This window comes from Ailuropoda melanoleuca, chromosome 9 (assembly GCF_002007445.2).
Source record: "Ailuropoda melanoleuca isolate Jingjing chromosome 9, ASM200744v2, whole genome shotgun sequence".
In the NCBI taxonomy this organism is placed as follows: Eukaryota; Metazoa; Chordata; class Mammalia; order Carnivora; family Ursidae; genus Ailuropoda; species Ailuropoda melanoleuca.
Window position 1 is genome coordinate 29,543,933 of NC_048226.1, and position 15,584 is coordinate 29,559,516.

The window sequence follows — 15,584 nt, forward strand, 5'->3', positions numbered from 1 at the left end:
TGGCTACGGCGGGAAGTCATGAAAATTTAATATAAAGTTGAGCCATATGGGGGCGCCTGGGTGGCTAAGTCCATTAAGAGGTGGATTTCAGTTCAGGTCTTTATCTCAGCTCAGGTCTTGATCTCAGGGTCTTGAGTTCAAACACCTAGATGCGCTCCACACTAGGACTGGAGCCTATTAAAAAAAAAAAAAGTTGAGCTATATGAAATTGCTGTTTCTGGAAGTCTAAAACAGGGGTCTGAGCGCCTTGCGCCACAGCCAGTTAAGCGAAGGAGTCTTGGTTTCCGTTCAGTCATGATCTCAGGATTGTGGGATCCAGCCCCGCTTCTCACCCTGCACTCAGCAGGGAGTCTGCCTGGGGTTCGCTCTCCCTCTCCCTCTGTCGCTGCTCGTGCTCTCTCTATATATAAAATAAATAATTTTTTTAAAAAAGGGTGGAATCTACCAAAATAGTCAACATTCTTGTGTGATTTTTCTAAAACCCCAGTCCTAAATTCTTTTTTCCTATACTGCCTAAGGCATAGTCCTGCTCAACTGTTTGGGTGGCCTTGGGGACTCAAGATTGCATATTGTTATCTACCAGCTGGAGGCCAATCAATTAGCCTGTGGCGGCCTCATGAGATTTGGCAATTCCTACAAGGATCTGGAGCTTCTCTCCAGTCAGCCACAAGCACATCCCTTGGGGGCCAGAGAAGTCAAGAGCCATGACAGCTCCGTGCCCTGCCACACACAGACTCAGTGCACTTTCACCCTTCTTTCCACAGCCTATTTTGCACTTATTTTTCGCTGTACGACGGGTAGTGATGTTGGCTCCATTTTAAAATGCGTAAATTGAGGCCTAGAGAGGGTGGGGCACCAAGTAGTATTGGAAATAACGTGGGTTTGACGTTAGATGGATCAGCCCAGGCAATGCCTCTAGTGTCCGACCGCCTCAAAGGCGTTGAACCTCTCTCTCCGACCTGTTTCCTTTTCTGGAGAAGGGAACTTAATATCTCCTTTCCTCATACAGGTCTTTTCGGCTCAACCCAGGTTCTCCAGGCTCGCCTTTGGGAGCTCGAGATGTAGCGAGGACCCACGCGGAAACACTGCGGAGAGCGCGTGCACGCCAGGGGGTAAAGAGCTCCGCCCAGCGCGCGCACAGCCATGGCCCTCCGTAAATATCGATATTTTCTTTCCACTGGGGCCAGAATTGGCCTCGACGTGCCCAGATTCCGGCCGACTACAAGTAGCGCGGTGTGTCTCAAAAGCCGGAACTGAAAGCAGCCAGACCCCGGGAGTGCGGACCAATTGTGCCATCCCCACAGCAGGCGGGGCCGGAGAGCTTGGGCGGATACGGCCCGCGCCTGCGCGCCGCCATCTTTCTCGGAAAAGACCGCCTCCCTCCCTGCCCACGACTCTTAAAGCCAGGAGGCGGGGCTCTGCGTCGCTGCGGGCCGTGGCCAAGGCATGGCGACCGCGGATCCCTGCGGGCCCGGGGTACGGATGTCTACCCCGGGACCCCGCCCCGGCGGGACCCTGGACTGCGCAGCGGGAACTACGGGGTTGCCCTTCGGGAGAAGCGGCAGTGGAGTCCCCCGATTGGGGGAGCGGCCCCCGGTGGTTGTGGAGAAGAGGGGGCCGTACATGGTGACGCGCGCGCCTTCCATTCAGGCCAAGCTGCGTGAGTGCGGCCCGATGGGGGGTGTCTCTGCCTGGGCGGGCTACCTGGTCCCCCGGCGGGCTCCGGAGCCCTGCTGGGGCGACCCCGGAGGGGCAGTTCTAGCCCGCTCCCGTCCCCGAAAATCTGTTCGGAGAGAGCGGGTTCCTGGCGTTTGGGAGACACGGCGAAGTGGGGAAGACCCCTCTGACCCGGGCCCTTTGACTTCCAGAGAAGCACCGGGACCTGGCCAAAGCTGTTCTGCGGAGAAAAGGCATGCTGCGGGCCTCGCCGAACCGCCCCGACTCTTCAGCGAAAAGGTCTCAGCAGGCGCCGCCTCTTCTGTGCAAGCAATATCCAGAAAAGGCCTTGGTTCTCAGGCTGGGAGGCAGAGTTCTCACGTTTTAAGACCGAGCTAGAGATTCACCTGACGCCAACTCGTCTTTTTCACTGTTTTATAGTGGGAAGAGGAATGACCTTTTTTTCCCTTTAAGGATTAAGTGATGTCTAGGAAAGGGCTTTGGCGTAACAGTTTGGTCAGTGCATAGGATCATTCACTGTCTGAGTGTCAAACTAGGGAGCAGCACAGTGGCTAGGTTCCCTAGGAGTGGGGATAGGCAGCAGTGTGGGAACAGCCAGTGCTGAATTTCTTTTTCAACAGAATGGTAAAACTCTGAGGTCTGGATAGAACCTTATCCAGCGCCTCTTATAGATAAGAGCTCAAACAGAGAAGTGAAGAAGAGATGTCCCCCAGGGCTGGCAGTTTTTCTGTTCTCTGGTTGAAGTAAGGTGAAGTGGTGGAGCTTTCCCGGTTCTCAAAAGAGTAGGTGTGCTTTTCCTCAGGAGCAGTGGGGGGAGTGGTGTGGGGAAGTGCATCTTCCCAGTGGCTGTAGCCAGTTACAGGGCAGCGGTGGTGGCGGTGTGACGGAAGGCAAGACAGGAGTACTACAGTCAGTTCTTTTTCCATAAGGGCAAGCACTCTGGCTTTGCCTGTGAAATGTTGCTTCATCTATGCTTGGTCTCTTCCCCATCTCCCCTCAGGTCAGTGAAGTTTAACAAGGGCTATACTGCCCTTAGTCAGAGTCCAGATGAAAACCTGGTGTCCCTCGACTCTGACAGGTGAGTGCTCTCCTTGAAAATACCCCTTGGGGAGTGACTTGGGCAAAACTGCAGAGCTCTTCCAAAACCCTTCATGCATGTTCCAGAGCTGTCGTCTTCGGGGCATTATCCCTTCCCAGGATAGCTTGGTTAAGAGGACTCAGTGACCATGCTGCTCTTCGATTTGGGACACTAGCCTTGTGTGGGGGAATCATCCTCCCCTGTTACATCTTCGCTGTTGATGACAGTGACCCCATCCCTGCTAGAGCCAATGTGAAGAGCCAGTGGTACTCGTGGCAGATTCTGGGCTTGAGTTTTGTGATGGTCTTTGTTTCACAAGTCCTCCAGACCCCCTTGCATGCTCTCTACCTTGCCATTTGCAGCTGGGCTCCACAGGCATCCCGCTGAACTGACCATTTTCCTCTTCTCCTAGTGATGGGGAGCTGGAATCCAGATACTCCTCCGGGTATTCCTCTGCAGAGGCAAGTCCAGAGCGCCTTTCTGCACGGGGCCAGGCTGCAGGCAGCGTCACCGCCACTGCCAAATGCTTGTCTTGTGCCTGCTGTATGCACGGCACTGTGCCAGACTTCCGGTCTGTTCTCCAATCTTCTGTTCTGCCCTACTTCCCCAGCAGTATAGGTGTCTGAGGAAAGCTGTTGAAAATCCAAGAGACCATAGACCCTTAGGGCTGAAAGGGCCTCACAAGTCTTCTAGCCCAGATGACCACTTAGAAAAGGAATCCTCTTGAAAAATCCCACCTAAGTGTTTACCAGCCTCTACTTGCTTGAATGCTGCTTGTAACTGGGTACTCACTCCCTCTAAGAAGCCTTGCTGTCTGTCCTCCCTCCAACACACACACACACTCACACTCACATTCCTTCTTTAGGTAGCTCTTACAGAAGTCTCCTTATTAATTTGAAATGTCTCTTGCAGGATGGACTCAGTGGTCCTAGGCCTGCCCTCCAGCGTCACCCAGTAATTCTAGTGTCCCTTCCTTTGATTGCCTTTTATCTGAGATCAGCATTCCTGTCCCTCCCCTGGCCATTCTCCACCAGGCTTGCTTGCTTCCAGGCCAAACAACTTGTGTTCCTTCAGTTGTTCCATCAGTGGGAACTCAGACTGAGATGCCAGTGAGCTGGCCTTTTGGACACATTTCCAGAGTGATGGTCCCAGACAAGACACAGGGATGGAAAGTTCTGGCATGTGCAGCTTACTTCCTTAGGTAGTGGCAGAGTGCTAGAGACATGACTATACGCCACTGTTATTTTTTCCTTGTTCTGGAAACCTTGGCCACCCCCCCGAGTTTCTGCCAAAGAGAATAGAAGCAGTTTGTAAATTTTATCCTCCTTGAATATCTAGGTGCCTAAGATTGTTAAAACTAAGAAAAGAAAAATTAGCCAAGAGCCAGAGAAAGTCCTACACTGTTCCCAACCTCCTGTTCCTTCTGCTCAGCAGAACTGGTAAAGTGAGGCAGACAGGTTCCACTTGGCAGGGAACAGGCTCTGCTGGCGAGGCTGACGTGTTCACCAGCAGTGCAGACAGAGCTGCTCCCCACCCTGTTCCCACGTAGCTCGTCTTCTGCCCCATTGTTCTGGTATCACTGTCCCATATTCTTCAACTGCCTTCACAGGGACCAGTTCCAGAACGGTCGGGCCATAGACTTTCAAAAGTAATCAATCTGGAATCTGATATTTACATCAGATGCCTTAGGATTCTTTAGTGAGAACAGCTTCCCGGGAGTTAGTGACACTGCAGCCTGGACAGTACTGGCTCAGGCTGCTGGGGCCCCTCACTGCTGGGTGGGCCTACTTCCTCATGTAGTCCAGTGATGCGTGGAGTTGGCCTGAGGGTGGAGTGTGGACAGGAAGCCCCGGTAAGGGAATGTAGGTCTGCCTTTTGGGCAGTAGTTATTTCTGCTTTGCCACCTGGCTTACAGTTCTCTCCTCTTCTGCTCTTAGCAGGTGAACCAGGATGTGAGCCGGCAGCTGCTCCAGGATGGGTATCACCTGGATGAGATTCCAGATGATGAGGACTTGGACCTCATTCCTCCCAAGCCTATGGCCTCTTCAACGTGCTCCTGCTGCTGGTGCTGTCTTGGGAACTCTTCCTCCTGTACCCTCCAGTAGACATAACCCCCTAAGATGGGCCCTGGTCACCATACCTGCAGAGCCATGTTGGCCCTTCTTAGGTCACAGAGTGCAGTGGGGGCTGCAGTCAGCCCCAGAATCACTGGAGGCACTGACCCTCTGGGAAGGTCATTGACTTGCAGTTACGCCTTACCTGGTGCTTCTCAGGCCAGAGGCCTCCATCTGGGCCATAGGGTGATAGGTGGAATTCTGCGGTTTTCCTCTGCTATTAGAGCAGAGTTTGGAAAAACCACTTTAGTTCGGGCAGGAACAGAGGGATTCTGATTCTTGTGGTGACAAAGTTGGCTAAGTATATCTTTCAGATATCTTGACTGGTATTTGTCTTGCTCAGTGGAGAGACAGCGAGCTTTTGTGCCCGGGCTGTGCTGGATGGTGTTGTATGGAAGCAGAAAATAGCACTTTATGGCTTGCAGCTGGGAGTCTCTGAAAAATAGCTGAACTATTTGGGAACCAGTTTAAGAAATTCCATAATGCTCCGTCTTCCTGGCTCCACGATGGGACCCTCAGGAAAGCATAAAGCAAGGCCCTTTGGCCCTCTTCCCCTTGCACCTGTTTGGCTCTGGCAGGGAATACAGCCCGCTGCTTGATGGCACAGCAGGATCAAGGCTTCCAGAATCCCTGGACTCAGAGCATCCCCAACTGGGTCAGCTCACCCCTAGTTAGAGAAAAATTGCTCCACTATGTACATATTTATTTATTTGTCCTTCCTTGGTTACCATTCTTTGCCTTGGTCTTGGCTAGTTCAACACCCAGTCTTTTGAGTGTAAAGGTTGGGTGAAGGGCCTGGAGCTCACCCCAGAAGCCTGCAGGTTTGGGTTACCAGCAGAGGGAGCTGCAGGGAGCAGTCAGGTGCCTTCCTATTTAGCTTTTGAAACTTGAGAAGAGCAATGGGTGAGAAGTGTACGGGTGCAGCTGTGTGGGCTTTGACGTGGACAGAGGCTCACAGGATGGGCAGGGACGCGTGCCAGCTTCCAGGGCTCTTGCCTGAGGAGATAAATCGGCCATTGCGGAGGGCTTCCCTTCACTCCAGCATGGGTCTCCCCGCAGATACTGAGTAAACTTCTCGGGCAACCCAGCCTCAACCCTCAGTGTGAGCACAGCTGAGAGGCATAATCTCCCCAGTGACCACGCCCCCACCCCAGATGGTATCTCTTGCTCTACCAGTCCTCTCTAGAATTGTGTTCAGTGTTTTTTTTTTTTTTTTACCCCACCTAGAGCGGTGGTGAGGACTGAAGGAGAGTGGACGTGGTTCCCAGCCTAAGGCGCATGGTAGTCAGGATTGGGGTGTGGGCCCCACATGGGAAGTGCCTAGTCTGGTGATTTATTTTGATGTCCTGTGGCCCCTAGAGGAATGAGGGATGGCACAGACTCTGGTTCTACCGCATGAGGTGATTGGAAGGCTGAGGAGGTCAGTTAGAAAGGCCTGGCCAGATGACTTGGGTGGTCTGTCAGTGCTTGATTGGCCCTTATCTTGGTGCTTCTGTGGAAGCATAGAAAGTTGAGAAGAATATATGGTATCCAGGGAGCCGTGGTTAACATTGTATGATCTGGTAGCGTCACAGCAGGAGGGAGTTGGGACCGAGGGCACAGGCACCTCAGGTTGGGGTCTGGGAACCGGGGACGCAGGCGGGTTCGGGATGGGTCTCTGCAGTGCCACACAGGTGCCTCACATGCCAAGCACCTGCAGGCGTTTGAAGACAGGGGAGCATCTTCATCCCAGAGCCTCGTCCACCCACCGAGACTGTTTGAGGCCTTCCTGGCTGCCGCAGAGGTGCCGAAGTGCACATGCAGAGAGGGCACAGACGCAGGGCGGTGTCAAGAGACAGCGGTGGTAGCCGGAAGCCCAGTGTGGGGCCACATATGTGTGGGGGAATTGGTTAGGACAGAATAGCCTGAGCATTTAGCAGCAGCTGTGGGTGAAGGTGGTAGCAGGGCCCCAAGACCAAGGCCCTCCAGATGGTTGTTACTTTAAACTGATGTATTTGCCTGCATCTGTTCCTGGAGAGGATGTTCCAGAACTGGTTGACTCCATGTGGAAGGCATTACCTTTGTGGGGAAAGCTGTAGGAACAGGCCAGCTAGGCAGGGTAGAAATGATCTGTTGTTTGGGGCCAGAAGTCCCAGGCTAGATGTCACCCGTAAAGGCACCAAGGTGCCTAGAGCCAAACTGCCTTAATTCAGAGTCTAGGTATTCTGCAAGTGAGTGTCCTGGGGAGAGGCGGGGTGTATTCACCGTTAACCTCACACAGGGAGTATGTGTGTGGTGTTTGCAGAGTACTCTACAGAACTCTTGGCTTAGGCTTCCACAGCCCTGGAAGTTTCTAAGAATAAACACAATCATGCTAGTTAAGCTGTCTCTGTGTTGCAATAGGATTTTAACAAGCCCTAGTCCACAGCCCTCTGAATGCTGAAATGAAGAGCCTAACAGCCCCAGCTGTGGCCATTCCTCCTAGGACCTCCCTCTCCCTGCTAGTCCCAGTGGGCATCATCTTCAGGCTGCGTCATTGGAGCGAGCAGGCCTTTGCACAGCACTTCTCTTCAGATGGCCTACCTTTTGGCAGACCTTTTCTTTTGCCAGGTCATCTTTCGTTTTAGCTGAAGAAAATGTGGAGGCCAAAAACCCCCAGAACAGATTGGCCAGAATTTTTTTGAAGTGGTTTCCTGGATTTCCCTTGTGCAGGTGGTCTGGTATGGGCAGCAGCCCAGAAAGACCTTTTTGTGCCAGTCTAAACCCTTACTCCACAGGAGGGAGTGAACGGCCTGGGGCTCTGCTTAGTCTGGGGTGACGGGATCTCAGACAGCGGTGCCACCTCCTGCAGAGGTGTCCCACCTGTGGAGGGTAGGCACAGGGGAGTAGATGTCCGCCATACTTTCTGCCAGTTAGAGAAAGCTAGGTTTCTCTTCACAACACGAATTGGATCGTCCTGTCCCCCAATCCCTGTATGTACGACTGAACGTGTTCTAAGAAGTGGCTGACAGACTTTCTCTGTGAAGGGCCGGTCAACACTCTGGGCTTTGTGGGCCATGCAGTCTGTGCATCTATTCCATTTTGCCACTGTAGCCTGAAAGCAGCTAGACGGATTGTAAATGATGGGTGTGGCCAGATCCAGCCTGCTGGCCTTCGGGTGCTGAGCCCTGCCCTGAGGCCGACTGAAAACATTCAAGAATCCTGCACTGACTACCTATCTGAGATTCACCTTCCCCATCTGCAGGATCTGAGGTTGGCCTGCAAGCTCCGCGTCTAAAGCTGAAGCTGGCTGCCCCACCCACACATTCCTGTAAGAAGGCTCCATACATACCCACCTCGGGGAGCTGCTGGAAGCAGGCAGTAAAGCAAACACTGGACATCCGGGAAGGGCTCGATCAGCCCACTTCAAGGACTGGAGCGCTGAAGGCTGACTGCTCTACCTCACAGCCTCAACACGAGTGGTCTTTAATTGCTTTGACAGAGCCAGAGGGTGACAATGAGTAATACCAGTCCACAGGCCTACTCTCCCCGCCTTTGCAGCTGAGGAAATGGGCAGTCCCAGGGCCAGAACCCTGTTCTTAGAAATTAATTACCTCCCCTCTTGCTGTGAGTGATGCTGAGCTAATCATAGATTTTTACCAGCCTGCCTAATGCTATCGGCTGGAACAGAGCCTGGCTCAGGTATGGTGAGAACATGAGGGGAGTATCAGGTCTTAGTCCTCACCAGGGTCCTCTCCCAGGAGAAAGATGGTTTGTCTGAGGCTTGCTCCGGAGTCACTAGCTTCAAGCTCACTACTCTACCCCCGCTCATGCAGAGCAGGGATGGGGCTGGAGCTGGACCTGAAGAGAGGCTGGCCAGGATTTGGGGTGACTGTCAGAGAAGAGCCACGAAGGCTGTGGTGTCTACAGCAGGCAGCAGGCACGGAACATCAGTAGGTCTTCGGGCACGGTGAGCTTCAGTGAGACACTCTCATTGGCCCCAATGAAAAGCACCCCACCACGCTGCAGGGGGATTGGCTTCTGGGCTGTAGGACTGCTGGCTGTCACTCTCCCCTGAACCACCAGTAGGATGCTGGCAGAGTCCACGGCCAAGACCTTGTATTCAGTGTTGGAGCCAGGGACCTGGGCAGAAAGACAACAGGATGATGCAGCTCGTTTTCCGTGCCTGTCAGCTCATGGGGGTGGGGGGATAACCTCGGGCAGCCAGAGGGAGAGCTCGGCCACCTTCTACCCCACTGCTCAGGCTCTTGTCAGCATGGAGGCCCATGTCTGGTCCCTGGTACAAAGAGGACTGGGTAGGCCCTGTGGCTGTGTCGTGTGTGCGCCCCCACCCCCCACTGCCACCTCCAAGCGAGCTTAAAAGAAAGGGAACGCAGCTCCAGGTATACTCCACATCGTGGTCCTTGCCGGGCTTTTTCATGCCATACAAGACACCCACCATAGCCATCCCCGCTCCCACTCACCTCCATCTTCATGACCGTGAAGTCTGGCACAGGGGGGTCATAGACAGAGAGGTAGGGGTCTTCCTGACTCCGTGTTGGAAGAAAGAGCCTGTCCTTGCTGGGAATATAGCTGAGCATTTCACACAGGGTTGGCACATCAATGAACTTGGGTGTCAGGCCAGCACGAACGGTGTTGTCTGAACACGCCATGCACTCCACACAGTCTGGGGACAGACAGTTGTCATGTGTTAACCTGATGAAGGATGTCTTGGAGTTTGGCTCACCAGGGCCGGGCCTCCTGAGGGCCATGAACCCCCTGCAGAGTTAGGCAAAAATGTGTGAAATGCATAATCCAGGAGAATGGGCTAAGGTATCAGATACCAAAGGGCATCATGTTATCCCCTGGGGAAGACCCAACCCTCCCCAGACTCTATTCTACCACAGAATCCTGTCCATGAGTGGATAAATAGCCAACAGTCAAAATGTGACCCCTTTCTGGGGCAATGTATTTTCTCACAAAAGTTTCTGGATAGGTAGGACAGACATGCAGAGGTGGTGTGATGCAGGGGAGAGATGAAAGGTCTTGAGCCAATGTTGCCTGGGGTTAGATTGTTCCCACACATGCAGACGGGGAAGCATGAGAGTATCCTGACCTCACAGGGTCCGTGTGAAGATTCAAGCAGTGTCTAGCACTAAGCTGGCATTCTTCATCCCTACTGACCACTACCCAGCTCACCCCAGGAACCCTGGGAGGTCAGAGCTGGACGGGACCGTTGACCTTCCCCTCCCCCTTTTATCTAGATGAGGAAGCAAGGCTTGGTAATGGGGCTTGCTGCTAAAATGTGGCTCACCTTGGGGCACCTGGCTGCCTCCGTCAGTGGAGTGTGCCACTCTTGTCGATCTTGAGGTTGTGAGTTCAAGCCCCACATTGGGTACAAAGGTTATTTAAAAATAAAATCTTAAAAACAAACAAATGTGGCTCACCTCCTTTCAGGTAGGCATGGGGCACATTAGCCTCCAGAAACATGGCCTCTCCCGGCTTTAGGGTAAGCAGGTTCAGGAAGTAGATGGCAAAGCATCCAATATCCCCTGGATACTGCTGGTGCAGCTGTAGTAAGAGCTCCCCACAGATGTCTTCCATGTTGTTTCCAGCAGCCGCTGAGGGTCACAGAGCACCCCCAGGCCACTTAGGAACACTCAGTGGTGTTCACAGCCCACCTTGGCCAGCAAGTCCTGGGGAGGGCCCTGCCCACAGGAATCCAGAAACGGGTGGGTATGTTCTCCTAGCCACCTCCCCACCCTTTGGGGGCCAGCCTTCCTTGATATTCCAGCCCACACAGACACCACTGTCCCCACTCTGACTGTCTATATGCCAGCATTCCAGCCACTGAAAGGGCTGAAGTTTGGGGCCAGGTAATCTCTGTCGTGGGGGCTGTCCTGTGCATCGTAGGATGGCTAGCAGCATCTTTGACCTCTACCCACAAGATAGCACCCCCAACCCATGTTTTGAAACAAAAAATGTCTCCGACAACTGCCAGTGTCCCCTGGTTGAGAACCACTGCTACAGAGCTCCATCTATTTAGGGGATAACCCAAGAGTTCCATATGGGGTGACCAACCGTCCCAGACAGCCCAGGCCCTTCTCTTTTTTAGCCCTGAAAGTACTGTTGTCTCAGAAAATCACAAAGTTCCAGGCAAACTGAGATGGTTGGTCACCCCAGAGAGCAAGAGGCAGGATATGCCCAGGACCAAAAATGTGTCCTCAGCCTGGGCTAGAGTACTGGGGGAAGGCTTTGGAAATGGGGGGTGGGGCGCGGGGTGGTGAGCTGAAATTTCTTGAGTGTGCATTGAAGGGGGGAGGACATGAGTAAGTGAAAGCTGAATGTGTCAGTGCCAAAGTGAAGAAACCAGCTGGTCTGGAGTGGAGGCTGGTTCTCAGTCTTCACACAAAGATGTGAATATCCGCTCAGTGCTAAGCACTGGGAGCACACAAAGTTCGAAGAGACAGGTCCCCGGCCTGGAGAAAACCCCGGTTCTCACAAGTGTGCATGTGATGATATAGACTCGCAGGTGTGAAAGGTTCCACCTCACACAGGAACGGGCTTCTGGGAGCTCCTGGCAAGAGTAATCTGTTCTGTTGAGAGTGCAAGCCCCAAAGGGGAGGCATGCGAGCAGAGACAACACCAAAAACTAAACAAACAAACAAAAAAAAAACCCAAAGCAAAGGATATGCTTGGATAAAATAGTTCTCTGTGGCTCAGAGGTAACAGGGGAAATGTGTAGAGAGAACCAGAAGAGCTCTGGGGTCTCCTAGGGAAGGAGCCGGGGCCTCACCACGTGCGCCACATAAGCTCATAGCTGGAGTCCATTCTGCCTTGTTTGATACTACTTGTACCGCCTTCCCAACCCAGATGCGACAACCACACCCATCACAGTCATTTCCTGAACTCTCCTTAGTTAGCACAAGGTTGGGCACAGAGCAGGTGTTTAAGGAAATGCATACATATAAAAAAAAAAAAAAGGAAAGATCTAGTGATTGAAAGTTCTGGGCTTCAGGCCTTTCGAGAGAAGGAGATGAGGATCCCCTTGTCCCTTTCCTGCTCTCTAGTCCCAAAATATAAATCCATCCATGGCGAGCAACTGTAGGGCCGGGGAAGTCTCAGAAAGCCTAGGTGGAAGACCTCCTAGTAGCTGTCCAGGCCCGTCTGTCTCCAGCCCTCCAGAGAAAGAGCCAGTTAGGAAGCAGCACTCTACCTAGGGCCCTGCTCCACAAAGACGGAAAGAAATGCTCAGTTGCTAATAGGCCATCTACGTCATCTCAGGCCCATTTTGGTGTTCCACTTGAGCCAAAGGTTGAGAACCCTGTCCCCACGGACTAGTGTCTGTGCTGGGGCAAGGCAGGACGGGGCACTGCCCCCAGGCCCACAGCACCCACCTTGCTGGGAGATCCGCTTCACCAGCAGGCTGAGCTGCTCCACCACCACGTTCTTCTCACTCCTCATCAGGTGGGAGAAACAGCTCTGCAGCGCAGAGGCCGCCGCCTGGGAGTCGCTGCTCATGCTTCCTTTCAGCTGTGCTGCTGCATTATCCCCAATGAGAAACCGGAGCTCAGGCACCTCTGCGGGAAGGCCGGGCCGGGGCCCGTGTCAGGAAGAGCAAGATGGAACCCGAACAAGCGGGAAGTCGGAGGAGGCCTGCCCATACCATCCCTAACCAAGGAGCCAGGCAATGCTAAGCAAACTCTGAGGTAAAAACTGACCGCTCACCACCTGCCTCAGCAACCACACCTGATCCTGGACTCACAGGCCCGCCCCAGTAGCTTCAAAAACTCATCAGCCAACCAGCCCCTCAGTTCCTGTGACACTGAGCCTCTGTTCTCTGCCACTGTTCCAGCTCTGCCTGGGGCTGCCCATGCATCGTAGGCCCAATATGCATGTTTTCAGCATTCTGCCCAACCTTACTTGTCAGAAACATCACAATTTCCTCAATGGGCCGGAAACCACATAAACCCTGGAAGGAGGTGAGGGCAATGGCCATCTCTGGCTTATGGTTGGCATCAGGGTAGTGCTGCGGAGCCTGGAGGTGCAGTTTCTCTGCCAGCTCCTGTGGGACGGCCAGGGAAAGAGGGGGATGGTCAAGGTGCCGTCATCACCTAGCAGGACACCAGTCCCACCCAGCCCTTGCTCTCTACCCTCCCCCGTCGCCAGACAGCAGTGGCATCATACTTTTGGCAATGGGCCCAGTCAGGGCGTAATGCAGAAACTCAGGGTTCAGCCAACCCAGGGCAGGAACACGGGCCAAATCTGGGGGAGACTTTAAGAGGCCTGGACTGGGAATCAGGAAGCCCAGACACCAAGCCAGGCTCGGACATGAATAAGCTGCGTGACTTTGGCTACATCCCTGTCTTCTCTGGGTCTTACTCTCCCTCTAGAAACGAGAAGTTTGGACAGACAAATGCCTAGGAGCTGAGGCAACAGCTAACAGCTCTCCCCCCAGAGAGCCAGGGTGGAAAACAGCAGATATGAGTAGTCCTCGCTGGATGAGGGGAACCCAAGAAAGAGCATGGAGAAGCTCCTTTGGCACGGGTTGGCCAGCTGTCCGCTGAGACTTAGCTGCCAGCATGTGTCACCAGCGTCTAGCCTTCCAGAGCTAAATTAGGAGTCATCAGGCCTGGATTTAGCTTTGGGCTGGAGTGCGGTGTGGGTGGGGTAAAAAAAAAAAAACCAAAAAAAACAGCAGTAAAAGTAGAGGGAGGGCCTTGACATGAGTTCTTTTGTACCTTGACCTCTGCACCCCACTGTGATCCTGTACCTTGTCAGGGTGTGCCTGGATGGATAGGGCCGTTTCAACTGAGAGCACTTTGAAGAGGAATGGCAGCTTGCCATTAAAGGTGTCCTTGACCTTTGAGCCCAAGCAGTCCTGATTCTCAGAGATCCACTGGCCTAGGGTCTTCTGTGAGATGCGATTGTCCAGGATCTTGGCATCTCCCCGGGGGTGGGACCCCATCCACAACTGGAGAAACAGGAAACTTGGGAGGGAAAGAGGAAGAACCTGGCACCACCAACCTGAATCCTGAGATGGGCCTCGCAGGCCTGGGTATAAATGCTCATGCCATCACAGACATAGAGGAAGGCAGCAGACCCCTGAACACCAGTAGTCCGGAGACCCAGTTCAGGCTCTGCCTCCAACCAGCTGTGGAGGCCTGGACTAATTATTTCTGGTCCCTCGGTCCTCGATTTTCTCATCTGTCCAATGAGAATGACACCTGCACTGTCGAGATCACTAAAGAGCTCTCTCAAATGCCTCTAAGAAGGGTTAACATTCACTTAGTCCAATCTCAGAAGTAGGCCTTGCTATGCTTTGGCTTTATCTCACCTAAATGGGCAGGAAAAATACACATATTAGGCTATTAAAATGTAAAAGCTAGTCAAAGTAAACGTTTTAATTGTCAAAGAGGGTTGAATTAAAATTCAGTAAGCGCTGAGAGTTCTTGGGGAGAAAGACAGTACCGAAAATCCCAGCCTCTTATGACAAAACCTTTCTTCTTTTGGTGCTACCATTTGGATTCATCACCTGCTGGAATCTGAAGAGCCAAGAGGACCTCCTCCCTCTTTGCTGCCTCCCTCTCCCAGCTGATCCACACGACCTACCCCAGGCCCTCTGAGTGGAGGAATCCCTTAGTTCATCTGCTCTTAAAGTGAAATACGGGGGCAGCTGGGTGGCTCAGCCGGTTGAGCCTGTCTTCGCCTGGGATGGAGCCCCATATTGGGCTCCCTACTCAGTGGGGAGTCTGCTTCTTTCCCTCTGCCTCTCCTCCCAACCTGTGCTCTCTCTTGCTCTGCACTCTCTAATAAATAAGTAAAATCTTTAAAAAATATATATAAAGTGAAATACAACCCGGGTCTCACCTCTGCATATGGCTTGTCCTCTGAGATCCGGGCCTGTGGGTCACTACTGGCCAGCAGCCGAGCCACTTCACTGTTGGAACCCATCTTCCCCCAGGCATAGTGCTGCACCGCACAGGAAAGTGGGAATACTGGGGGCAGGGGGAAAGAGACAGTGGGTCAGCTTCCACTTCACTCCTGAGGCCTGACCCTACGGTCCTGAGAAAACTAGTCACGAGCTGAGGGTTCTGTCTGGGGGACAAAGTCAAATAAGGGGTCTGTAGGTTGCTGAGACCCTTCTCCGCAGGCCTCGATGTTCCCATCTGTAAAGCGGGCGGTAAGGCTTCTCCGCAGACCTGAAGGAGGTAGTTGCGTGGACGGACCGGGAGGGAGCGGGAGGAACCTATTACACGACACCCCGTCTCGAAGTGACCCATGCGCGGCTCGTCCCCTCAAGACCCTCCTGCGGGCTGAAATAACGGCTCAATCCCTATCGCAGGTGCCCCCTCCTCTGTCCAGAGCCCACCCGTCTTTCCGCGGAGTCGCAAGCCTGGGTCCCACCTGGCATATCAGGTCGGGAAGGGTCCCCGCGACGCCACCCACCCCCACGCTCCTCTGCACCCCAGCCGACAGCCCACCTTGCTGAACCGCCATCCTCGCGGTACCGGACCAGGCTTCTGGCACGTATGCCCTTCCCGGAAGAACTCGCGGTCTCTCTGCTCCCAGAGCTTCATGGGAAATGTAGTTCCTCGAGGGCCTCCTTGGAGGCCCGTGCTCCTCGTGCGGATTCTGAACGCCTCTCCCACCCTCCAGCCGTCACCAGGAGCCTCCAGCAGCCCAGAGACTTCCCGCCCACAATCCTGGGTCTCAGTATTCGTTCGTTCGTTCCTTCATTGGACACAGATTTACTG

At 53.5% G+C, this 15,584-nt stretch overlaps 2 protein-coding genes across 6 annotated transcripts; one reads left to right on the forward strand and one right to left on the reverse strand.

Moving 5' to 3' along the window:
• The first annotated feature begins 1,028 nt into the window (after nucleotides 1-1,028).
• FAM219B (family with sequence similarity 219 member B) lies at nucleotides 1,029-7,230 on the forward strand. Of its 4 annotated transcripts, none has more exons than XM_034668037.1 (5): nucleotides 1,029-1,660; nucleotides 1,869-1,956; nucleotides 2,678-2,755; nucleotides 3,168-3,326; nucleotides 4,696-4,830. In XM_034668037.1, the coding sequence occupies exons 1-5, from the start codon at nucleotides 1,447-1,449 to the stop codon at nucleotides 4,697-4,699; spliced, it is 543 nt and encodes a 180-aa protein (XP_034523928.1). In that variant the 5' UTR covers nucleotides 1,029-1,446; the 3' UTR covers nucleotides 4,700-4,830. The 4 variants fall into 4 exon arrangements, with proteins under 4 accessions (XP_034523928.1, XP_034523927.1, XP_034523926.1 ...); XM_034668036.1 differs by having other exon boundaries at nucleotides 1,340-1,660; nucleotides 4,693-4,830; XM_034668035.1 differs by having other exon boundaries at nucleotides 1,355-1,660; nucleotides 3,168-3,216; nucleotides 4,696-7,230.
• On the reverse strand, nucleotides 6,070-15,455 carry MPI (mannose phosphate isomerase). 2 transcript variants are annotated; one of them, XM_002922973.4, is made up of 8 exons: nucleotides 15,312-15,455; nucleotides 14,698-14,825; nucleotides 13,601-13,801; nucleotides 12,751-12,892; nucleotides 12,225-12,407; nucleotides 10,275-10,448; nucleotides 9,312-9,514; nucleotides 6,070-8,970 (listed from the first exon to the last, which is right to left on the reverse strand). In XM_002922973.4, the coding sequence occupies exons 1-8, from the start codon at nucleotides 15,325-15,327 to the stop codon at nucleotides 8,752-8,754; spliced, it is 1,266 nt and encodes a 421-aa protein (XP_002923019.2). In that variant the 5' UTR covers nucleotides 15,328-15,455; the 3' UTR covers nucleotides 6,070-8,751. The 2 variants fall into 2 exon arrangements, with proteins under 2 accessions (XP_002923019.2, XP_011227895.2); XM_011229593.3 differs by having other exon boundaries at nucleotides 13,601-13,817.
• Nucleotides 15,456-15,584: the final 129 nt, after the last annotated feature.